Here is a 25546-nt window from a genome sequence, read left to right as displayed (position 1 = left end):
CAAGCACAATACAAGGCATAGGCCCTTCTCAGAAAAATAATTGTTTTTCCAGTAGTTTGACAGGAAGCAGGACTTAAACTATGTCTTTGAGGGTTAAAAACAAAAAACTTTGAAACGTGGGAGCTGTTTAAAAAATGTCCAGATGTAGCTGGGCATTGATTTTCCAAATTTTGAATCACTGCAAAGTGAGTTTTCATATGAAGCTTGTTTGAAAAATTGAGTTACACCAAGAGTTGCACAGAATCCTACAGTCTAAAACCAAACTTAGTCTTCTAACAACTTGGATGAAGAAACTGCATGGCTTAAATTTGGTTGTGTGTTGCAGCAAGCCTTCTAGTAACTTTATGCATTTCTTTTCAGTGGAGAAAATCCTTTTGCAACTGTGAAACTCAGACCAACAGTAACAAATGACAGATCAGCACCAATTATTCGATGAATAACATACATATGTCCTTCCTCCTTATGAACACCATTTTCAGTAATGACAATTACTATCTAAACTTGTTCTAAAAAATTATTTAAAATGTAATTACTGTACAATAGAAGCATACTGGAATAGATTTCTGCTCTTTTTTTAAAAACTTGTAATGAGGTAATTGCTTTGGGCTAATGTTTGAGCACTTTGGCTTGATTTCACAGTATGCCTTTTTTGTAGTAGGAATTGTGAAAATACTGGAGACAGTTTGGATACTCTAGTAAGTCAGTGTAACTAACAGCTCACGGATCTGAATCTTTGGCATTTATTATTTGGAAACTGCAATGGTAAGTTCTAGAATATAAGCCTGCATATGTCACTGGGAAAAAAAAAAAATCTTTTTCTTAAAACAGAACAATGTAACAACTGCTTTATTCCAGAATAGAGAATTGCCTGTATAAAGTGATTTTACATTATTTTGTTTAAGATATACACCCTAGGTTATAAATAAATATTTATCCTTTAAGAATAGACAATTTGTAATGCTTTGCTTAATGTTCAGATACAAATTTTCAAGCGTTAACATAAACCCATGTTAAGTCTAATGTTGTACTGTCAACACATTCTTCAATGATCATCTTTTCTTTAAAACATGTTGTCAAACTTTAGTCTTATAAAAAGTCGTAATAAAAGTGCCATGATTTTTTCTCAAATGCCAATATAAACAGCTGCCTTTGAAGTTACTCCATTACTGCACCTTTTCACAAAAGCAAAACAGATCAAGCTTGAGAATTTTTAATTAAGGAGCCTAGCACTGGCATAAATGCTGTCACAGTGTAGTAACAGTTAAGTGAAATACAGCTTTTAACTTCAGTCACAAGCAGAGTTGCAGTTTGTTACCTCCGGTGGAGCTAGCTTGTCTGGAAGACATCTCCTACAGGAACCATCTCGGCAACTGGCCTAGAATGTTAGACACGGAGCCCTCACTCCGCACCAGCGGTGGGGTGCTTTGCTTTACCACCATACGGGTTAGGTGGTGCTTCCCACCTGCTGCATGAAGCCTGTATTGTGACTGCTGCCAGTGATTAATCCTTATTCTAAATCATTCTACTTTATGTATGTCCATGCTTCCTACAGCCTCCCATGGAGAATTCATTTTGCTGCGCCTGCTTCTACCACCATAAACAGTGAAATCAAGTCATGTGAAATGCCTTTCAGTTACTTAATATCAAAAAATAGTATATGAGCATATGATGGCAGCAGAGGTAGAGTCCACTCATTCTGCCTCCTCTCACACTGCCCTTTCACATTCAAGGCTGAGGACGCTTCATTTGCTATGAAACTTTGCATAAATATGCATTATTCCGTTTTGAAACACCAACTTTTCAGAAACTTATACCTGACCCCATTTTCTAAAGCATATTAGGGGTAAGTCAAGGTGGACTGTATAACCTTTCACTAATTCCACGTCAGAATTAAGTAGTCTGAAATGCAAAAATCTCTGCTCTGGAAACAGAGGCTGTGGCACTGCCACATATGACCTGCCCCAAGCAGAGTGCCCTGCTGCAGCCCTTGGACGTCACAGGTGTCCCTATATAAGCGAAACCTTCACTAATTAAAGTAAGGCTCACTTTTTATTATTGTTTGTTACTACTAGTGCCTTCAGAAGGCAGAGGGTCCATTAGCACACACGACACTTGTAACACTTTCCTCAATAAGCACGTCAGATGTTAAACAAGTACAGCCCTAAACCACTTTTTTTTTTCTAATCACAAGGATTCTGGCAAATATTTCTCCTCCTTTGTAGTACCTCTACTTTCAGACTGCATGTTATCATACACATTAGTCACATACTTAATAATCCAGCCACAAGTTGAGGATTGCAAAAGGAAAAGCAGTTTTATTTAGTTTTCAACAGGTGCCACTAAACATGGAAAACAAGTTGGGTTTTCATGTTTTGCAATGCACATGCTCATAAAAGATTAAGTTTAAATTACATGCAAGAGACTAAATTTCTTCACACTTTACAAAACAGGTCTGAAGCAAATAAAATGATTGTACATGACATTTACATTAGAAAGAGTATGCTAACAGTTGTAGCTTCCATAAGCACATCCACGTTCATCCCCTTAGCCAAAAGCTGCCCCACAATTAGGGCATCTTCTCTGCCTCAGTGCAAGACAGAACAGAATCCCAATTGGAAAGAATACAATGGCACACAAAACACCAAGACAGGTGAAGGTGTCCTCCAACACGCCAACCCTGTAAAAACGGAAAACAGACTCAGTCAAGGACATCCAGGCTCACCCCAAAGTTATCACTTTGATCTGGCAGTCACTAAAAAACCCACCATTTTATACAGCAAGATAAAAGTACAAAGATGTTTTGGGTTTGCTTTTTTTTTTTCCCCCCCTTTAAAAGGCCCTTCTTTTCATAGCTTGCAGCAGAAGGTTTTGAATCGTAACACTTAAAAAAAACCCAAACAGGAAAGTTGGAGGTGATCAGACTGTAGATAAGAAGCCTAAAAGATTTAATTCAAACTAGCTGTTTCATCCTAGGCAGCAACCATTTCTCCATCACTGCAGTTCACAACTGGTACTTAGATCAAAACAGCCACCACAGCTCTGAGCTGTTCTGTCAACTCCCAATATTGGTTAATGCAGGTACACCAAGGATCACACACTTGCACTTCAGAAAGCTTCAACATGAAAGCCTGCGCCTCTAGAGCCATCTCTGCTCCCTAAAGAATCTGAAAGTCACAGCTTTTCTCCTGGATTCTTGCATCCTAGCTCAACCAACCTTGCCAGGTATAAAAGACCACACATTGAGGACAGAGACTGTAAGCAAGTAGCCAACTTTGTTCCTTGCTAGCCCTTCCTGGGGTCAGGTTTTTGCGTATTGGTAAAGATACATTTTTCTAGAACTAAACCTTAGTGCCACTGAAGTTTACTCTCATAAAAATGGAAGACTGCTTTTAAAATAATTTACTGAGTCTTCTGGAACAATACAGTGCTAAAGATTTAACCATACCAGTGTTGTTACACTGGTCATTGCACACCAAACAACTCCATTTCTCAGCTTTTTAGGTCTTTCACAACAGGCAGCAGCCATACTTGCCTCATATGCTTTGCCTGCCTAGTTTCCACAGTTATCCTGGGGTGAACCCTCTTAGTCCGTTCAACCTCAAGTCTCCCACAGTGTATGTGCACTAGAGCTCTCAGAAAAATTAGTCCTCGTTTTCTGAATGTTTTGATCTGATGATTTGGTGTTTTTTCTCACTTTCTTCCTAAGAGAAAGGGTTGAACGGGCAGAATATTGTGTAACCCTAGTTAAAGGTTTCTGGTGAAACATCCAGCTCACGCTTTCACTAAGCAAGTTAAAATCCCTGCAGACAGTGAGATGCAAACAGGTTTGTTTCAGTTTGTTACTTCAAATTCATACACAACTCGGCAAGGCTTGGTTCCTGCAGTTGCCAGCACATTCTCTCAGATGTGCTGGCATACCTTTCTTCAGAGAGCACAAGTCAATAATTAACATGCAGAGGGCTAAGTGCACCGAGTATTTAGGGCTCTGACCAATTTCGCAGGATAAGGAGGACTTTAAAACTTACAACTGTAGATTTACAGTGAAAGAATACTTTAAATTTCAGCACTTTGTTGTGGAAGGTGCCAATATAAGTAACTGTGCAGAGCCCTACGCTAACTACTCACATTCAGACTCCTAAGTCACTAAAACAGCTCAGAGGTGCAGCACTACTGTCTAAGCTGTTTAACAAGTTTATTTCTGGTAGCTAGAAAAGGCCAAAGGCCAAACACACATCGCTATTGAAATAACCTTCAGTGGTGTTCCCAGTTCCCACTTCCAAAAACTGATGTCCCTTTCGAACTGCAGGAGAATCTGCTATTGATGTCATCTGGCTCCAGCTGAGTCCCAGCTGAATGACCACCCTATGTGGAAAAGTGTTTCAGCAGAGTTGTGTGAGCAGAAATTTACCCAAATTTCACTCCCCGACTTTTCTGAACTGCTGTGTCTAAACATCCCCAAAAATGAAGATGGACACTAAAGCCAGCCTGAGTATTCAGACTTAAGATGTTTGAGCAGCTATACTAAACAGTCAGAATTTGGGGTTTAGCAGAACACTTGAACAAGATGTCTCCTCTTGAGTCCCTGGTACAGCGAAAGTCAACAAAAACAGAGCTAAGTGACCTTGAAATACATGCTACAAGCAAGGTGCCAAGGCCAACAAGCTCTTGTTTCCCTACAAAGCAGTTCACAGACAATCTATTCTGCACATAAATAGAGTGAAGGAAGATGCAGACTCAGAGACCATTTCCTTACTGCAGCTGGCTAAAACATTACAACTTGATTAAACTTAAGAACCATTCCCCTTCCCCTCAGCCATCACAACAACCCAAAGGCTTTTCAAAGTGCTCTTAATACTCTGCTGCTGATGCAACTTCATGCTCAGCTCAAGCGTTCAACAGCAGTCCCCTCCCTTTGACGAACTTACTTTATTCTGTTTACAAAGTTCTTGTTAACAGAAGTTGACTTTATATTTGGTATAAAGGTATTGTCACGGTACAGTTGATCCCAGGAGTAGTTTTATGATCTCATATCCTCAAATAACATTCCTTTAAGACGACAAGTTAAAAGATGCAGACTAATGCTCAAGTCATCGTACAGACACTAGTCTCAGCACACAAGTGTCCCGGAGCTCAGACTTTTGTAGCCTATGCTGTTCTTTGTGGCTACTCATTACACACTCGGTGTAACGTCACCCCCTCTTCCTTGCAAGTCCGGCACACGCACTATCAGAGTTCCACCTGTCAGTGCAAGTACTTTATTTTGCCATAACAATGTAAGAATACTCTTGAACACCGACAGCTGTGTGTCCAGAGAGATAAGAACAATAAGATGAGCTCTGCAGCAGTGTTCTGCTTTTGTGACAAACTCTCCAGGACTTTGGATCCAACCATTTTTCCCAGAGCTGGAACAAATTTTGCAGAGTTAGTTTCAGTGGCGCAGGTACCTCCTTTTTTCTCCCATGGCTCCAAAGGACTTCAGGAAAGCCTCCTCAAACATGGAAAAAGTTTCACCTCTCTCTCCAGTACCTTTTAGCTCCTATTCCCATACCTGTATCACCAAATCACAAATCCAGATATCAACGCTGGCCTAAAATAAAACTTTAAAGGTATCCCTGGTGCTGCCCAAATTGATAAAACCACCTTTCTCCAGATGGAGCTGCCATATTCAGTGCACTGATGCAGTCAGCACATGCTCTAAAGCACAATGGTTCTGGCGTGTCACCCACAGATAATATTGTTAGTATTAAAAGTACTAAAAAAGCCTAACACCTATTGAGTACTTTGTACAATAGTTGTGGTATCAGTAATATCTTCCTCTCCAACTGAAGCAAAAGTGATGTTTAAGGAACCAAGCATGAGGTAACAATGGAACTTATAGATAGATTTCTTTATATCTCCAAAAGGACATGACAGTCCCATCGATGAGACTCCAACAGACAGAGTGCCATACCAGACCACTGGTCCAGCTTACCTATGGGGGTTTTGCATTTGATTCAAATTATTCTTGCTGCAATGAGTTGCCGACTTACAGAATGGATGGACTTCACACACAGAATCCCACTTTCCTTTCTGGTATTTCTACTACAAGTTCTAATACTGACCCATCAACTACAGCCACACTCAGCAGCAGCAAGAGCAAGTTTCTTGGAAACAGCACTGCCGATTGTGATGCAGTTTCCCAGAGCTCTCTCCTGTAGGTCAGGTTTGGCAATGCCTGCATCTGCCCAGCTGATACTGCGAGTGTTTCTTGTGGGCACGACAAGCAGTTCTGTGTGCTGTCAACTTGCCTTTACACTTCTGCTGACCTGATGACAGCTACGTCCAGTGGGTGTACGAGGATCAGAGAGAAAGGCATCACGTACCCCCCACCTGGCATGCAATGCATTTCTACCTCTACAGCAAAAGTGCTGACAAAAATGACACCATGTGCCAGCAGACAAGAAGAAGCCAGGCCATTTCTGCTGCAAAGCAGAAACTCACCCTTGTCTTGGTGCGTTAGTCACTGACTCACAGTACTTGCCCTGCACCACCTCAGCAAGCAGCACTCAGAGAAACTACAGGTGCTAGGTTTGCTCAGCTTGGTTAATATTTCTTTTTAGTCAGTGTCTAGTCTTCTGCTACAAAGAACTCTAGCCCAGGGCTCTCATCAGCCCATCAGAGCACTGCCTGCTTCCCCTTCCCTCTCACCACAGAGCATTCCCCAAAGTGAAATACCGATGCGGAAAACAGAGGGAATAGTACTGCCATGGAAAGAAATACAGAAGGAGTTACTGAAAAAATTATGAACAAAACAGCAGTCACTGCCACTACTAGAAAAGAGGCAAATATCATCCAGGGGCATATTGTGAAGTAATTTTCCCCCATATACTCTGGATTATGAATACTTCATACAGACCACTGCATACAGCCTGGTCCGCATTTTAAAAAAAAACCAAACAAACCAGTATGTGAATTAATGAGAGTCAAAAGGAAAGAAAAATAAAGAAAATGTAGCTCCTATCAATTTACCCTTGCTACCCAACTTTCACATTCTAATCCCAAACCAGTCGTTATACCATTAGCCCATACCAGGAAACATCAAATTCTGCTTGCTTGGCCAAGTTCAGAGCGTACTAACACAAGCAGAGATACTTACATCAAGATTGACTTTTAAAACAGAGTTGAAGAGCCTCATGTTAACCCTTGCTTCCAGAGATTTCCAACTAGTTGTCCTACCTGAGCGTATTACTGTGTTTGAGGGGGGTGTTGTGTAACATGGCTTAAGGCTTCAGCATAATTTCTTTGCCATACAACCTCTTTGCCGAGGGCACATGTGGACATTAGAACTGTAATATCACATTGCAAGCGACCCTCAAAATTAAGACTGCAATTAAAGAAACAAATCAGTAAACAAGGCTGTCGACTTCATTCACTGGGGAAAAGATGTGCTACTAGAAGTGCCATCTCCTGGGAAGCATCTGCTAATAGGTCTGAAATACAAAGCGATTCAAAACTGTTTAGAGCATCAGACTGGTTAGACACAGTGACAGAAAGGACACTAGTGCTCAACCCAAACCGGCAAGCCTAGATGCAGAAGCTGAATATGGCAATTTGTACTTGTGGAAACGCATGAAATGCTGAGCACCCTCAGACCAAATAAAAATCAGCAGAAGCAGCTCAGGAGGTGAGGCCTCTCCATTTTCTGCCTCCACAGGTTAACCCAGTAACATACTGTATGTACCGAGAGGCTGGCTCAGACACAATCTACATGTTTCTGAGTAACAGAAGATTTAGGTAGTTTTCAGTACTACAGATCCATCCAAGAGAGGCAGTCCCTTTTCCAGGCATTTCAGTGACACCAAAAATAACATTACTTTGGGAAATGCATACCAAGTGCGGTACACATCACGTTAAGGCTATTGTATTTCCTGCCTTGGTTAGCTATTACACTAATGGCATCTCTTCCAGTCACACACATTGAGCATTCCTCTCCTGCAGGCATTCAACTCATGCTTTGTTAAATGTTTTTAAATCTTCTCCTTCTCTCCTATGAATTCCATATTCAGTTCCTGCCCTGAAGTATACCTTTGTGACAAGTAAGCCAGTGTGTTTAGTTAAGAGTATAAGCAGCCTAATTTTGATCTGACCTTAAAGAATAAACACACTAATTAAACAGTAGAGAGGGATCTATCAGGGTACTTCTGGTCATCCCCGAGCAGCTGCAAACCCAAGCATAGATGACTGCTGTCAGAGCCATTACAATCAACCCTCCTAATCAGCTTGCAAGGCCCAAGTCTATTGGTCAGTAGATATCCCTGACACTTTAAACAGAATTTATTTTAAACTCCTTTCCCCCTCAACAGTTATTCACGAAGTGTTCTGTGGTAATGCAGAATGCCAATTAAAAAAAATAATAATTAAAAAAAAATAATGGCCATCCGTATGCAACACCGGACCTACGGAAAAGGACCAGTGAGGAACAAGGCAAGCCACAGGGAGCAGTGCTGGGGCAGCAGCAGAGGAAGACCAGGGGCAGCAGGCCAAGTCACCGACAAGTGACACCCATTTGGGAAGCCTATCAGAGCCATATCTGCCTGACCTCCACCACAACATACCTGTTACTTCAGGGCCAGCTCCTGTCACATCTCTAGCCCTGCAATTACTACGACAGCATTAACTACACAAACACTTTCTGGCTTCTGTCGATTTGTGTCACCACCTAATTTTAGATGAACACTTATCCAATCACTGCTTAGCCAGTTACTAAATTTAAAAGGAGGAAAAAAAATTTATAAGGCAGACTATGAATATTTTAGTTTTTGCTTGTGTATCTTACCTGAGCTGCAGAGTAATTAGAGACTCCATATTCAAACTGTAGATTCACTAATGTAACCAAACAAATTTTGTTCTACAGCATAAACCACATAAAAGCTGATTATAACTGCACCACTCCCAATCTAAAAATAAAGTGCAAAGTTTTATTTATACTGCAAGCAGCGTCTTGGATTTAAGCTATAACTGCAGCTGCCAGCTCCATAAAGTAAGGTCAATTATTCCCACCAACAAGTATTTAAAACCAAATTACTTTTCAGATAACCTCCTTCTTCAAAATAAGTCTTAAAAACATCAATATCTTAAGTCATATGCTTAGGATCAGAGGGCCAATAGCAAGATCTGCACACACAGCACCAGTACAATTTAGCACATGCATTTTTAGACTTAACACTACATCACAGTATTTAAATGTGTGCTGGTCAGCATTTTTCATCCCTTACAAATAAAAGTCAAAGGGTTATCCCAGGTAATCAGAGACAGTTTAGTTGTATGGCAAGCCCTGCAACACCTGAAAAGAATCTGCACTTAAGGCAGCTGCTGTCTTCTACACAGATACTCCCTCACTGCTCAAGCAAGTGGATCTTTCAAACCAGTATCCCATCTCTCCTGCCACTGGGGTTGGTTGGGTCTCTGTTTCAGTGGAAACATCAGACCAGCAGCAAGCGTGGACTTCAGAGGCTGCATGCTAAATCTAAATTCTGAACACTAAAACAAACATGGACAGCTTTTCTTTATGTCTGTCCTAGCTAATGCAACTGCTAGGTTAAGCATGTTTAAATTTTACCTGCAAGCAGCAGAAGAAAAGGAACTGACAATTACGTATGCAACTACTGAGTACGCATGGGATGTTTACAGTTTTAATTTCCACAAAGAGAGGTGCCAGCTCCTCTAGCCTCAGCCTGAAGGCATATTGAACGGTTGCTGATCCACAGTATTCACGGAAAGGAGCCCAGATCTATACATCACCGTGGGCTTCCCCTCCTCAACACAAGCTGTGCATATATGTAAATGCAATTATCCTTAAAAGTCACCTCCCAGTAAGAGACACCATAGTATCTGCAGATTTATCTGAACTTCCTTATGCTTTAGGCCCCACTTCCTATATAGAGGGCTGGCTGCAGAGCCAGAGAAATGCTGGCAGTGGGAACAGCCTGTATCTAGCTGTTGTCTTTCTTGAAATGCCTACAAATCACCAGCCTTCTCTAATGCAGTAGCACCATGACTTGAATTCCAGTTCTGAGAACACACTAATTAAGAGACAAGCTTCATGGCTTCACACCAACAGCCCAGGCTCACAAAGGAGGCTAAGCATGCCAGTTAAAATTCTCTGTAGATGGCAGAAATCTATCCATGATAGACTGAGATCTGGTGTGTTTTTTCCTCACTCATCTGCATACACAGCCAAACCAGTATCACCTCTGGTTACCAACAGACAAGGCCAGTTTCCTCCTCTCACCCAGAATAACTCAATGCTACAAATAAATCCTAATTATCAAAATACAGACACCAAGATAAATGGTAACATCAATAAAAAAAAAAAAAATAAAATGCTATCAACTCAGTCCCTACGACAGACCGGGCATTAGGGACCAGATTATAATTTTTACACAGTCCCATCAGGGAATACTTCCTGCTGTATCTTATTAATGGCGTAAACTCGCCTGTAGTAGAAAAATCTGTTTTGATTGTTGTCCACAAATCAGTTCAGACCAGTAGAACAAAAATCCTCAGAAGCAACAAGAGCTATGCTGTTCTCACTTGGGACCCTGTTAACAGGCTTACCACCTCCTCTCTGCTGGGCTTAGGTAACAGACTTCCTGCTAAGCAGCTGCATGTCTCTGCTGTTAGGCAGAAGAAAAAAAATAAATAAAAACGTTACAGGTATCCTAGTCGGTAATTCCAAATGGCAGACTCGGCATCTGCTCAAGTCTGCTATATCAAGGCTTTCTTCTTTGCAGTCACGTGCCTAAGTCGTTGCTGAATTTCATGCCCTAACTGCTCCAGCCACCAAATTACAGCGCAGCAGGGATGAACGCCCCAGCCTGCCTGAATAGCACACGCTTACAAAAAGCTGCGTGCTGTAGTATAAGGGAGCTACACCAATTCCCAACACAGGGGGAATTTTATGACAAAAAGCAGTGTCAGGAGCTGCTGCAGTATTACAGCTATTCCTCTTTACAGCACTCTTGAAAAGGTACTTCAAAGTTGGCTTCACTCACAAAATTCAAAAGGATCGCTAGCATGTCAGCCTGCTGTTAGAAACTGAAAATCTGCAGGCTTTCCTCAGTGTATCAGATATGCTCTCCAAATAGCTAGGTGGTGGTGGTTTTTTTTTTTTAATTCCTTGCATATTTAACCAGTACATATTATGAAATTATATTAAGAGTATTTACATAAAGTTTAAATATAGTTGTTATAAATAACTATAGAAAAACCAATATCCTGAAGGACTTTTATCAAACCACACGCAGCACTTGGGATTGAAATAACTGAAAACCAGAAGACTGACATTTTGAAGAACTTGATCACCTAAATGCAATTTTCGCAGAGTCCATTCTTTCAGAAGACATACACTTAATTGAAGAAAAAAAAAATTTCAACCAAAACCTGTGAACTCACTACTTCCTCAAGCTAAGTAAAAAAACAAACAAACAAAAAAAAACCACAACACACACACACCCCACCCCAAACCCCCACCAGCCAGAGAAAAAAAAACAACCACCAAACCAAACAAATACAACAAAAAAACCCCCAAACACCTGTGGCATGGAGAAGGCTGTAAGAGATGTGAAAATAATACAGCTTTAATCAAACTTGTATCATCTTCCAGTCCTGGAAGAAGCTTCAGTATTGTAATTTGGGACCCACTATAAAACTTCTCAAGCAGATATTTTGTAATTGTCAAAAGATAAAGCCACCACAAAGCAGCAGCGTTATGTCCTTTCTCTCACCCTTTCTTCCAAGGAACTGACTATTTGTTGAACAGGACAATAAAAACCCAACAGGGCCCATCACAGGCTCTGTCCCAGATTTTGAAAGAACCAGCTTTTGCAAACATCAGAACAACAGAATGTTTTCACAAGTTTTAAAGGAGTCTTTCTTCTGTTAAGTAATAGGAAAGTAAACATTCCTTCGCAGATTTTTTCTACCCAACAACACAAGATTGAGAAAAAGAAAATGAAAGTGACCACAAGAAAAGCAGCCAGGCTCCATTATCCAAGCTAAGACTACATGACAGGATCTCTAAAGTTAGTAGCTGTAATGACTCAATCTGTACTTGGGAGCATAAAATAGTTGAAAAGCAGGACTTGGCCAATCCTTAGATGTCAGCTACAAGTAGTAAAGCTGACAAGATTTTGCAACTCAGTTTAATTCTCTGTACATCAGGGTTGGGAGAAGAACTCGCACCGAGACAACAGGACTACAACCACCCCAGATATTTTAATAATGCAAGGAAGGATGGAACGCACATTAATACTGAAGTCTGTAATTAGAAGGCAACACTGGCCAATGATGAATAAGGAATGATCTGACTAATGCACAACTCTAAGCAAGAGGTACAGCCTGCAAGACAGGAGAGTCATCCCTCAGGTGCAGCAACACTTCAGAGATAGAAGAAAAAAGATGCAATTACATAGTGACCATGGACATGCTACCTGCTTGTAGAGAGGCTACCTCTGAAGATACTTCGTACTTTTTCTGGCTTCATACCATAAATCAAGCTTAAAGATCAACTGTAACCAGTTAGGCTAGCTTATTAATCCCAAGATCATTTGGGACTGCAATAAAACAGACTCCTCCCCCAATAACGGACCAACACTGGGTATTTCTGCTCAACACCATATATTTTAAGTTGGAAATGGGTTTGATTTCAATAAGCAACGTTCATACATTGCCGTAGTGCAAAAGACTAGTTTGTATTTCTGATGGTAGAAATCCTCTCCATGGGCTTTAGCCTACTCCACCAGTTACATGACTCCACAGCCGCAAACAAGGATTCTTCCTCATGAGCTGAAGCAGTGACTTCTCCAGCGATCATGCACAGCATCAAATCAGAAGAGCAACAGGGCAACTGACCTGGCAGTTTAGTAAGGAAGTTTCTTATGTGCCACTAATAACTTTTTATGTTTATCAATGCCCTTTCAACAACTTTTCTGTTCAGTGTTGTATTCAGAGTAGCTGCATGTTGCATTCTTCATAAAATAGGTTTCCAGGCCAAGGAAGTAAACTAGAACTATGTTTAAGGTCTAGAGAAGCCTAAGAGGATTGTGACCTCTTCCTCTAAGAGGAGCAGATAGTGTAACCTTCCAGGCCATGAACCCTGACCCTTCAGGTTCCCCCGAATATTTCTGATGTGTGCTTCCCAACCAGCCTCCCTGTCCTTTCTCTTGATGTACCAGACTGTCAGTTCCTTAACTAGTCAAAAGACAAGCAACCTGAGATTCTCCCCTCCTTCCTTGACACTTCACTCTTCCTCTAAAGATAATTAGGGAAAAACATAGTGACACCGCAAAGATGACTATGACACACCATCACTAGATACAGTGACTCATTCTTGGGATTCCCTGATCAAGAGTATTTCAGAAGTGCAGAGAAGAGTCCTACAATTTAAGCAGTGCAGTATTATACCTCACAGTAATCAACATGTCATAGTTCTCACAACTCTTCCCCCGCCCCCAGCCTAGAACAAAACCTGAGGATGCAAGAGTAAACAAGGTTTTTTGGACAGTATTTTGCTTTAGGAAGGAGTCCATGATGGGCACCTCCAGCAGAGCAAGTCTGATGACTTACAAAACTATGCAAGTGAGGTCACTTAGAAAACACCTTACAAAAGATTGCTCATTTTCCCAAATTTGGCTAAAGTTATACTTGCAAATGATTGTTTCAAAGGTGTTTCCTAGAGCATCCTAGGGTAACTTCGGGGGGGGGGGGGGGGGGGGGGGGGGATAAATCCTAAGAATAGCAGCAGAAGTCTGCCAACCTTAAGTTATTGCAAAGACCACTTCCACAGTAAAATATTTTGAGATTTGTTGGGCTTAGGGCCAGAAGGCCTGTATAAAGACACTGCCTGCCTTTTACCAAGCAATACCATCTTTCCTGTCTTCTGGTTGAGCTAAAGCGTAAGCATTTTAATGCAATTACTCAGGTGGCAGGATCTACCACATCCTCTGAACAGGTCAGTGCTTACTTTCTCTTGCTGTCTACAACATACATCTTCTAGATCAATAGGTCTAACAACAAGTTCTTCAGCCTTAACTAGTGGCCTTTCAGCAGGCACCTGGTTTTACATAGCACCACAACATAGTGCTTATTTGAATCCACCTTTGAAGACAGGTACTGACTCCCAAACACCAACTCTAACAAAACCAAAAGGGGGACAGCCTCTGCCACTGTGACAATCTCCATCACATTCATGGTGCTGAAACCTGCTATTGTGTCAGCTATTCTAGCAAGTCCATTCCCTATGTGTTTTGAAACGGATGAGGGCTTGGACTTGCAGAATATTGCGTGCCTCCTCGCAAGACACCACAAGGTTAACTCCCATACATTTTAACAGAAAGGAGATGATTCTGCATTTGAGTCAGAGCTGGCCAGGCGCACCAGCAGCAATCTGGCTGCCCTTACCCATTAGTTAATATCCTAGGATGAGAAGAACTGAGAAGTGAAAGGGAGCACACAGCTGACTTGCAGCACTGGTGTGGAAACAGAGTGCCTCCTTCCCTTTTTCTACGGCTGTTGATGTCTGAGGGAGAAGTTGTTCTTTTGTTGCAACTCCAATAGCTGACCACTTCTTCTGGTTTTCACCACTTCATCAGATTAACACTTGGAATCAAATCTATTAAACCCCCTGTTCTTCTGCAGTAAGAGGTCTTTAAAAGAAAGATTTTTTAAAGCTTTAAGATACTGATGTTTTCAACCAATACTGCCAATCACCCTGCCTGGCTTTGCGTAGTCGGGATGCTGGGAACATGGGGGGGACACCACAGCAGCGGAAGCCCTTCTGCCTGGACAGCCAGACAACCAGAAATGACTATGGTCAAATATTACAGAAAGTTTCACAATAAAATCATGCTACTCACTGTCACCAGACATAAACACATCAGAAAGGACTTCCTGTCATCCTCTCCCCCAAGAAATGACCCTTTACTTCTGTTACTGAAGTGCCCTTTCATTAAAAATACCACTTCCAGATCTTCCTCCATCATAAAGAACAGATTCATGTTTTTATATAAGGTCTATTAATTATAGTGGCTGTCACAAGCCCATTAGGACAAGCTCATACTGCCATAAACTAAAGCACTCCACTGCTAAATTTTAGTGCTTTTTAAATTAATCCACTTCTAATACACACACCAAGAGAAACAACTGAAAACCAAGGAACTATATATGGACACCTGTAATTTAAAAAATAAAACCCAAGACTGAGTTTATTTCACAACTGGAGAGCTATTTTACCTGCAGGCAGGACAGCCACCAACTACTACTACAGAAGTGGTGGTAGCAGGCTGTTGAATAATGGTGTACGTGCTCGAATAGTTTGGCTGTGATGTCGGTGGAGGAACAGCATACCCTAAAATAAGAAAAAACTTCAATCACCACACATAAGGCACAAAGAACAATGATAATAATTAAAAAGCATGGAAAGAAAAGAACACACAAAAAATAAATAGAAACGTAGTCTTGATTGAGCACTTTAGGAAGCTCTATCAAAATCAGCATTGGAACACACTACTCAGCACACCTAACAGCAAAGCCACTTCATAAACCCAAGTATCTAGCACAATTTAACCATCTAAAAAGGACACTGAGCTATTAATTAACTTTGAGAATGACCAGTGACCACAACTTTCACTTCTGGATGTTATGTACCAGGTATGCCCCACTCCAGCAGACAAACTAGTTGAAACAAAACTAATCTTCCTCTGGTTTCCAGCTTCACTTTCACATACTAAGTTTATATCTGGAAAGAGAGGTAAGAGTGGTAGGAAGCAAGTGGAAAGGAAGCAGGCTGCATGGCATAGAAATAAAAAAAACCAAGAACTTTTCAGAAAACCCATGTTGTTGGCTAGCGAATGTGTCATTTTAACAGCTGTAGGTAGAAAAGACAAGTCATTAACTACTACATTAACACTGAAAAATTTTAAAACAAAAAAAAAATTTTAAAGGGATGGTTAGATGCATGCAGTGCGATTGTACAGTCAGGATACACTTCGCCCATTTTCAGCTTCAAGTTATTCATCTGTAAAGCCCAGCAACCTCACTACTTAAAATTAAACTGAAAGTAATGAGTAATGCTTCTAATACAGGAAAATAAACTCCAAGTTATTAGTAGGAAATCAATTTACAGCCTCAAAACTCAACCCAATGCTTGATGACCAGAATCTGGGTCTGGGTTCGCTGCATATTTTTTTGTAACTTTTGAAGCATTCCCTTAACTCTACGGTCTTTCTTGAGGGACTACCTCTTCCTTTGATGGAGGTCAGCATTAACCCAGTTAACAGAAGCACGGAGTCTACTCACCTGCCTAAGTCTCTCCAAGACTACTGAAGCGTACCAGGACAAAACAACATTAACCAGAGAACCGTGAGGCGCATGCAAGGAAAAAGGCAAGCTCGGGGTATGTCCTGCGCCTCTTTGCCACTATTTTGAGGCAGAAAACCCCCGCACCCCAGGGGTGCGTGCAAACTGGGGCAGTATTTGGGGGTGGGGGGGTGGGTAGTGAACCACAGCCCCGTTACACCTAAGGCACCGAGGGGAGGAGGGGAAGGGGAGGTGGCGCTTGGGAACACCTGGGCCCCCCGCGCCGGTTTTAGGCGAGAGACCGGCGGCAGCAGCCCCTCACGCGAGGGGGTAGGGGCTTCCCCGCTCCCCTCGCCCCCCACAGGCAGCCCCGCCGCGACGCAGGCCCTTCCCCGCGGCCTGCAGCCCCCCGGGTGCCGCCCGCCGCCCCGCTCCCGGCGGGGGAGCCCCCCCGAGCCGCCCCCCGGCCCGGGGAAGGGGAGCCGGGGGGGCGCAAGCCCTCCCCCGCCCGCCGCGCCCGGGGCGGCCGGCCGGCCCTCCCCCGCCGCCTCAGACCCACCTGCGGCGGCCGCGGCGGCCGGGTAGGGGTAGGGCGGGGGCGGCTGGAAGCCGGGCTGCGGGGCGGGGATGGCGCCGTAGTTGCTCTGCCCGTAGTCGTAGCCCGCGCCCGGGGCGGCGGGGCTGTAGGCGGGGGGCCGCTCTTGCAGCAGGGGCTTGCTGTCCATGCTGGGGCGGCGGCGCGGCGCTGCCCGCGGAGCCGAGCGCGGCCGGGAGGGCGAGGAGGAAGCGGCGCCCTCGCCTCCGCGCCCAACTTGGCGGGCGCCGCCCTCCGCCCCGCCCGGGGGCGCCGGAGCTCAGCGGCGGCGCGAGCGCCCCGGCGGCGGCGCCCCGCGCATTCGGGGCCGGGCGCGAGGGGGCCGGCGGAGGCGGGAAGCGGCTGAGCGGCCGCTGAGCGCGCGGGCGGCCCCTCCCCCAGCGCCCCGCACCGCGCGCGCGGCCGGTCACAAGACTGCGCCCCACGTGACGCCGCTCCCCAGCGGCGCGGGGCGGCCCGCCGGGAGGCGCCGGGAACCCTCGGCCTTAAAGGGGCCGCGCCGCCCGCCCCGCTCGGCCGCCGGCTGCCGCCAGCTTGCCGGGCTGTTCGCAACCGGGCCGGCGGCGGGGCTCAGAGACCCTTCTGAGCATCGCCCCGCGGGAAGCCGGCGGCCCGAGCAGGGCGCGCACGGCCCCGCGCAGCCCCGCCCGGGGAGCGCCCGAGCTCGGCAGAGGGGCGCGGGAGCTGCCGGTACCGCGCCTGGGCGGACAACGCCGGGACCCGCTCCAAACCATCCGGGAGCCAAACGACTCCAGCTGAGCCCCGGGAGGGGGGAGGGCTGGGGAGGGTCGGCGTGTGAGCGCGTGTGTGAGCGCGTGCAGGCGTGCATAGGTACACACATCCCGCGCGGCTGTTGACATGTACGCAGAACACGCGGTCTCAGGAAAAGGCAAAAATCATAAGGAAACGGTGCTGCGCCCCGCAGTGACTTCTGCGAAGTTCCACGTCCCCGCCGGGAAAAGCCGCGCTGTGTGTTAACGGGAGAGCGAGACGTCGGGGGGGGGAGGGCGGCGCAGAACGGGAGTGTCGGGCAGAGGGAAAGCTGCTGAAGAGAGATTGAGGAAAAAGCAGAAGCAAACTCACACGGTTCAAAGAAATGCTGAAGTTAGAAAAGCACTAAAGAAAGGCAGGGGAAAGCAAGGGGGATGCTGCTTTCTCCTGCACAGCAAACTAAAGGAACGGGTCCAGCGGCGCCTCCAGGCTCAGCTCCTTTGGGAAATCCAGGATCACTCAGTGGTCGGACAGGTCAGGCCAATGGCTGAAAGGGTCTTCAAGTCTTTATTGCAGTTAAAACTCTGGCCTCTTCCCTCCATACCCTCATCCCTTGAGCTGTCCCGTTCACCAGTTCTTTTGGGTTTGAGATACGCCCGGGTTTGCCCTTCACCACACGTACCAACACGGCCCCTATCGCCACGGCAAACGCCGAGCGACTCCTGCGATAACGCCCCGTGCACTAGGGAAGGTTTAGCCCCATTTCACATCATAAATGGGGGGGGGGGGGGGCAACATGGAAAGAGGAATGCGATTAAACAATTCGCCTTAAAATCAACAAATTTGGAAACAGGGACGCAGATTACACGACCCACGTTCCAAGCCAGTGCCAGCACCACATGATGGTGAGAGGATCCCTGCCCTCTCGCCTTCTGTCCCCTCCCTCCGGTTGCAGTGCCTGACTCATCTGGAAGGGGCACCGCTCCTGGTTTGCAGCGACATTTAAAGACCGCTCCTGCTCTGAGGAAAGCTTTTATCACATGAGGGTTTTGAAAGAAAACATCTTAAAAGCACAAATCTTAAAGCAATGCAGTACTTCCTTATTAGGGGAAAGATACTTCCCTAAAATGAATGTCAAGTGACAGGAAAAATCCCCCTTTTAAAGAAGCGAGATTTGGGACAGCACAGACAGTAGGGAAGCTACCTGTACGAACTGTCTCCCACTGCATTAGGACAACGGCTGCAAAATAGTGAGACAGGACTTAAAGCATCTTGACTATGCTTTGGACAGAGCAAAGTCTTTCATAATAACAACAGATTTAAAAGCTCACAAAGTTAATTTTGGAGCGCTCTAGCCTTGCCGAGGTCAGGCATGTGTCCTGGTCACAGGGGTAGACCTCCCCTAACCGCATGTTCCATACAAACTGTGGCTTTGCTGTGGTATGCTGCAGGTTGTATTTAGACAGCTACAATTATGGGCAAAACTGAGGGAAATCTCCCAGCCAGCAAGGGCTAGCAACTGTAACTGAGCGAGACCTGGTTCGCTGATGGTAACTCCTTCCTCTCAAGTCATGCAGTAACCATAACCCTGAAGGACAGAAGTAGGAAAGGACACCTGGATGTTTTCTTTCTCTTTCACAAGGCCTCAGAGCCCAGTTCAGGAACAACCCGGGGTGCACCCTTCGCAGGCCACAGCCTAGAGGCAAGGTTCACATCAACCCAGTGCCCCAGGATTATAAAGCAAATCCCCCGTTCAAATCAATGGCAAAATGAAAACCGGTTTACATTTGGCTGTTTGATTTTGCAAAACCTTTCTCTTGTTAGCTCCTTATAGAATGGAAGTCTCTGCTGCAACAACAGCAGCTGAACAGGGCTCGGCATCAGACACCCAAAACGAGCAAAAGTTTCCATAAAGCATCAATTTATTCCTAACTTTTACATCAAATTACAGATGTAGCAGAGCCACCAACCGCAAAAAAGTTATGTGCTGCCAGTGCTATGGAAAAATGTTCATTTGGTTTCACACGTAAGGTCCTTTTTAAAATAAGCATGAAAAGAACTGTACTGGTTGTAAATGACTTGTGCAAATTCCTTGCATAACCTATCATTCACACTGCCATCCTGTAAGGTTACAGGACTGTGGTTCAAAATCCAAACTGAGAACATCCCAGAAAATGATCCTTAAATTATTCTGCAATCCGGTTCCCATGGAAAACAACAAAAGTCTTGTTTCCACCTGCTTAAAATGGCAACTGGATTGAATACACATTAAATGTGTCAGTCACAACCACTACAAATCTTGCAAAATTAATTTCCTAGGATCCCAAGAGTACTTGGTCTTTATAATGCTACAATGATCAAATCATCAAAACGCTACTGGGATGCAGAAATGCTGTGCTGAAGTATGCACCAATCTGTGCAAGGGGCCAAATCACAGCAGCGCGAGTCAAGTGTCCCTGGGGCTTAGAAGGAAACAACCCAAACAGGATGGTTTCGCCTCATGCAGGCATCACTCTAAAGAATTTAATGTGCACCATCAACCCTTCGAACCACAACCCTCTGCCCATTGAAACCAGCTGAACCTACAGGCCACAGAATAAGAGCAAGGCTGACGTATTCTCTTTAACCAGCAACTAGAAACTCCTCAGGCTGGATTCACAATGGATCTGCCAGTTCCCTTTGAAAACTGCCTGAAACGCAAGACGAATGCTTCTCCACCCTCCTCTACCATGCCTTTGAGATACACAGAGATCCAAGATAGTTGTTGTTTGCAGAACTCTTTCATGTTTGGTTATTTGAATAGACAGGCATGGAAGTTCTTGCCTATCTTGTTAGGTTTTCTGACTCACTTCAGAACAAACTGGAATGTGATGGCAAAACCTGAGGTTTATAGGCAAGTGCTTCCAAAGGGAGTTTACCATTTTGCAGCAGGGCAGGTGCATGGTGTCCTGCAACAGATGTTAAGCAGCTCCTCCGGAGCCCTTCTGGCAAGGCCCGCTACTATGCTACTACTACACTGCTACAAGCCGTGGCAGTAAAAGCCACCTCCCTCCTCACACCTCAGGCAAGGCATTTACTGATGCATCAAGAGTAAACGCTAATTGCAGGCAAAGGCTGCTTCTCCTAACTGCGGCTGCAGTGACCGCCCCGCCGGGGGCGCTCTACCTGCAGCAGCCTCTTGCCCTGGCGTTTCCAGCCGAAGCCGGCCCCGGCGCTTCCCCGAGGCCAGGGGCCCTGGCGGCGCCGCTCCCGCACCGCTCCCCCGCGGAGGCCGGGCCGCCCCCGCCGCCGCTCCCCCGGACGAGCCCCCCGCCGCCGCTCCCCCGGACGAGCCCCCCCGCCGCCCCCACGGCCGCTCCCCCGCGGAGCCCGGGCCACCCCCGCGCCGCTCCCCCGGGCGGCCCCGCCGCGCCCCCCCGTCCCGGCCTTGCCCTGCCCCGCCGCTCCCTCCGCTCTCCCGCGCGGCGCGGTGCCGCCCCCCGTCCCGCGCGCTGTGACGCGGCCGCCGCGGCGCCCGCTCGCCCAATGGTGGCGGCGTAGCCAGTGGGGGCGGGGCGCTCTTCGCCGGCCGCCGCCTCCGCGGTGCTGCGGTGCCGCTCTGGCGGAGCGCGGCGTGGCGGCTCCTTCCGCCGGGAGCGGCGGCGGCGGCGGGGGCGAGGCGCGGCCGGCGCGAGGCAGGTGAGGGGCGACCCCGGGGGGCCGGGCCCGGGCCGGGCCGCTCGCTGCCAGCCCTCCCGCCGCCGGCAGCGGGGCGGGGCAACGGGGCGCGGCTGGAGATCGGGCCGCCGCCCTTCCCGGGGGCTCCCGTGCCGGCGTGCGAGGCGAGCGGCGCCGCGGCAGGTGCCGGCGGCTCAGCGCAGCCCCCCGGGAAGGCGTGCGGGGCGCTGCGGGGGGCGCTTTCGGGCGGCGGGGCGGCGCCGCCGCCGGAGACCCCGGGCCCGCAGCCGTCCGCCCCCTCCGCGGGGCGCGGGCGCCCTGACCGGCCGCCATGTCGCGCTGCCCAGGGCCGGCCCCGCCGCGCCGTTAAGCCGATCTTGGGGCTTAACGCCGGGGCGCGGAGCGGCGGCAGCGAGCGCCGGCGCGGTCTGGGGCCCGGGCAGGTGTGCGGGGCCCGGGCAGGTGTGCGGGCCCCGCCGGTACAGCGGGGGCGGGGGGGCCCGGCCCCCCACGGCCTGGGGACAGGGCACGGCCCCTCTCCCGGGAGGCCTGGTTACCTTTGTCGTGTGCAGGGCGTCGGAGTGCTGAGCTGCGCGGCGGGGGGTGTTACGCCAGGCAGCCGGGAGTCCCCACAACGTACCGCCTTCAGTGAAACAGGTTTAGTTGTATCAGAACTGACCTGGCCGAGCTGAAGGACGGGGAGGAACTTAGCAGGGCCGGAGCAGATGCTTCCCGGCCCCCTGAGGACACCAGGCAGTTTCTGCATCCGCCCAAATGCTTGTGAGCCGCAGTGCTGAGCATCCTTCAAAATCAAGCAACACCTGTCTTCATCTTCTACAGCGCAACCTGCACAAAGGGGCCCAAACTGAAGGCTTACCAGTAGTTTATAATCCCAGATATATTTGGGATTTTCGCACGTATCTCCAAACAGTCCATCTCAAAAGTTCAGAAGAAAGAATATGCAGAATCTCACTTATCTTGGCTGCCTGGAGTACTTTAATCCAGTTGCATCTGTCTGGATTATTTTAATTATGTCCCATCTCTGTTTTTCCTAACTTCATAATCTTTGGAGCTTTGGCTACCTTTTTCTGAACTGTTCCAGGTACTTTTCAGGAACCGGCCTTCATTTGTATATTTGCCCACCTTCATTTGTATATTTGCCCACCTTTAACACACCTGAGCATTGCTTTATTATCTGCCCAGGTAGCTATCTTCATTGCTTTATCCATAATGCTTCCTTTACTCCAGACTCACTGGCATTCTGGTTGCTTAAGAAAGACTGTTTTGCAGAATTTTAAGTGCTAATACTGAAAGGCTTATTTTCGTGGCCTTTATTTTCCCAGTGGTGCGCACATTATAATTTTTACCTCATCTTTCCTTTGTTCCATTCCGTGTTTTCTGTATTATGTCCTTCTGTACTATCCTAACATAGAAAGGCAGGATATAAAGAAGATAAATGGCTTGTGCAAGAGCGGACCAAGGCAGCAATACCTGCCTTCGTACTCCCAGTAATGAGGGGGGGGGGGGGGAAGTCAAAACTAGAGGATTCATCGTATTTATGCTGTCACAGCTAATAGGAGAATTTTACTTGTGAGCTTCCCCTGGCCTCGCTTGTTCTCTGCCACTATAAATTTTCTTCTCGCTGTTGCCTGTTACTCATCTGGTGGATCCAGGTTTTTAGGTACTTGTCAGCAGCAGGAGAGAATTCTGAAACATCCTCCCTGGGATCCTATGTGACTGCTGTGCTGTTCTTTGGCACTGTCCTGGCTGTTTCCAGATCCTCGGCAGTTTCACCTCCACCATTCAAATACACCATTCAAGTTGGTCCCTCTGTACCCCCGCCTACTGTCGGTCAGAAAGCAGGCAGGCAAGTCTCCTGAGGCTCTTGTGTTGAAATCACAGTTGCTCTTTTGGCTGCAAAGCAGCAGTGTACCATGCTGAATCCAGGCAAGGATTCCTCTTTTCTTTCATGGTGTTAGATCCGAGTCCTTTTTCCTGCCTTTTCCCTCCTGGTCCCCCACCACATAGTTAATAGAATGGGAGGCAAAGTTCAAAATACTCATCAGTAGTTCTGACTGTCAGACATACAGAATAACTGAAATTTATTCAGTTTAACGGCACCCAGAAGGCCAAGTGGCAGAAATACTCTGACCTTTCCTGATTTCTGAAAGGACTGGTGTACACCTACCTCACATAAAATGCTGACCCTTCCGTGAAGGGTAGGGCTGCAGTGCCCAGCATGTAGCAGGTTATTAAGTGATAAAACTGGAATGGAACTCAACCAGGTGTCTGCTGTCAAATCATGCTCTGTGTACACTTAAATTCACACCTATGTATATTAAATAAAGATCAGATCCTAAAGATCTGGAAAGAGGTATCCTGGCAACAGTAGGTAATATGTCCATGGATTGAAACTAGATGTGTGCTTGCGGAGAAGCTCCCTTTCACGTCTTTTCCTTGAACCTGTGTAGCTATGCTGGCACACACCAAGAGGAGGCTGGGAAGGACATGTCGTAAGATGTCATGGCTTTGTGGGCTGAGATGAGCAGTGTGTGCAGCACCACCAGCATTACCAGCTCTTGAGAGTGAAGCCTTCTGCTATAAAATGCTCCGTGCTGCTTTGTTTCGGTTCAGTGTTGACGCCTGCCAAAGGTGTCCTATTGATGTGAGCTCTTGTAGGATGGACAATCGTGTGCCAGTAGCAAGGTCTCTGATGTGGCTTTTCAGAGGTGTAAATGCACAGCTCTGACTGAAAGAGATCTGCTAGCTTTGCATGGGCTCTTTTTAAAAGATAATTCTTTACATCTTTATTTAATTTGACTGATGAAGTCTCGGAGCCGGACTGATCTACAGTAGCCTCAAGATCCATTTTTTAAAACTGTCATATCCATTAATACCTCCATTTTGCCTTTCAGACATGGCCATGCCCAGTTCCCTTTTGTGGGCTGTTGACATTTTTGGGAGGGTTTACACGCTGTCTACTGTTGGCCAGTACTGGGAGCTCTGTAAGGACACACAGCTGGAATTCAAACGGGTCTCTGCTGTCAAACAGTGCTGCTGGGGAATAGCCTGTGATCATCAAGTATACACCTACGTGTTCTCGGGCGATGTTCCTATTAGATACCAGGAAGAAACCTATGAGAATCAGGTATGACATGTTTCGGGTACCTCTGTACACTGCCACATGTGTCAGAAATGTAAATCTGTAAATTTGTCAGTAAATCCGTACATCAGCTGTCTCTGTATGTTTTTCTCACGGGAAGGTTGTTTCATTTGTTTTCATTTTTCACCTGATGTTCCTGAAGAGTGTACACGTGCCAAATAGCAGGTTATTCTTTTAATATTTTGATTCCCAAAGGAAGGTTATGCTTCCCTGCTCTTACCAAAAGTGACACCAGTGTGTGCTACGGCCTGTGTTATGCAAGGCACTTCAGACTGGAACATTCACCATTTTCACCTGATGTTTTAGTTTCCTTAGTGACAAATACACATCCAGCGTAACTTCCAGGCAGCAAAGCTACATTATCAGAAATAAATTATTCCTAAGAAAATGCTGGTTTTTAGTGTTTCGAAAACTTCTCCAATAAAGACATAACTTTCCATTGAAGTGCAATGTTTCCAGCTTTTCTGCATTAAAGTGTTAAGATGAGCCTTCCTATGTGACATACTTCCAAAGAATGTCTTTAAAATACAATTTAAAATGAAATGTATCTATTTTGACTTTAAGTTAACTAGAAGTTATTTGAGAGCAAAAAATTATTTTCTTGAGCACATTTCTCTGATTTCTAATGGGCAATGGGCTAAATACAAGTTGAGAAAAGACATTAACTTATCTGCATGGGTAAAAATACATCAAATTCATTTTATACATTATTTAACATTGATACAACTTTCTGGCCATTTAAGAATGTTCCTTTTGTTGTGTGAAGCCTGTTCTTTAAAAATGCAAAACTTTAGATTTTGTTTGTTAGTTTAAAACTTCTGTTTTGTTTGTTCTAGGCTATGAAAAAATGGAAAACAAAATACTAGAAAGATCAAAAGGGAACATTCTGCAAGATCTAACAACAACAAAATTAAACTCAAATAGTTTACAGATAATGTGCAAAGCAATTTAGGCAGATTCCTAGTAGAAGTACATAATATTTTGCATAGAATTGTAAAAGGATTTTGGACCACTGATTTTCCATGTGCCCTAAAATGTAAGACTGTAATATATGACAAACTTTGCCAGTATTTCTGTAGTAGGTA

General features: G+C 45.9%; 3 protein-coding genes across 5 annotated transcripts in view; 2 read left to right on the top strand and 1 right to left on the bottom strand.

Annotated features, from left to right (window-relative positions):
• Nucleotides 1–1128, top strand: part of BAIAP2L1 (BAR/IMD domain containing adaptor protein 2 like 1) — a 43304-nt gene extending 42176 nt beyond the window's left edge. The window contains exon 14 of the mRNA XM_040592024.1: nt 361–1128. Coding sequence (XP_040447958.1) covers nt 361–436 — 76 coding nt within the window. The 3' untranslated portion in view covers nt 437–1128. The remainder of the gene's footprint in view (nt 1–360) is intronic.
• Nucleotides 1129–2288: 1160 nt separating this feature from the next.
• On the bottom strand, nt 2289–17277 carry BRI3 (brain protein I3). The gene is made up of 3 exons (XM_040592026.1): nt 16895–17277; nt 15271–15385; nt 2289–2677 (listed from the first exon to the last, which is right to left on the bottom strand). The coding sequence occupies exons 1-3, from the start codon at nt 17058–17060 to the stop codon at nt 2545–2547; spliced, it is 414 nt and encodes a 137-aa protein (XP_040447960.1). The 5' UTR covers nt 17061–17277; the 3' UTR covers nt 2289–2544.
• TECPR1 (tectonin beta-propeller repeat containing 1) overlaps nt 16337–25546 on the top strand; it is a 30236-nt gene continuing 21026 nt past the window's right edge. For 2 of the 3 annotated variants that reach the window (XM_040592021.1, XM_040592023.1), the window contains exons 1-2: nt 16337–16432; nt 24214–24446. In XM_040592021.1, coding sequence (XP_040447955.1) covers nt 16408–16432; nt 24214–24446 — 258 coding nt within the window. In that variant the 5' untranslated portion in view covers nt 16337–16407. Of the gene's footprint in view, nt 16433–21189; nt 21320–24213; nt 24447–25546 lie in introns of those variants that run through there. The other variant, XM_040592022.1, reaches the window with a different exon arrangement.

Source organism: Falco naumanni, chromosome 4, assembly GCF_017639655.2.
Source record: "Falco naumanni isolate bFalNau1 chromosome 4, bFalNau1.pat, whole genome shotgun sequence".
NCBI classification, from domain to species: Eukaryota; Metazoa; Chordata; class Aves; order Falconiformes; family Falconidae; genus Falco; species Falco naumanni.
Note: the sequence above shows the minus strand (reverse complement) of the source record. Positions and strands in the feature narration are given on the sequence as shown.

What these genes read in the sequence shown, in the direction of transcription:
- BRI3 (XM_040592026.1), bottom strand. Translation starts at nt 17,060, where the DNA reads ATGGACAGCAAGCCCCTGCTGCAAGAGCGGCCCCCCGCCTACAGCCCC. An exon ending in GGCCGCCGCGGCCGCCGCAG is followed by an intron (nt 15,386 to 16,894) that starts GTGGGTCTGAGG and finishes TTCTTATTTTAG; the next exon opens with GGTATGCTGTTCCTCCACCG. An exon ending in GGTGGCTGTCCTGCCTGCAG is followed by an intron (nt 2,678 to 15,270) that starts GTAAAATAGCTC and finishes CCGTTTTTACAG; the next exon opens with GGTTGGCGTGTTGGAGGACA.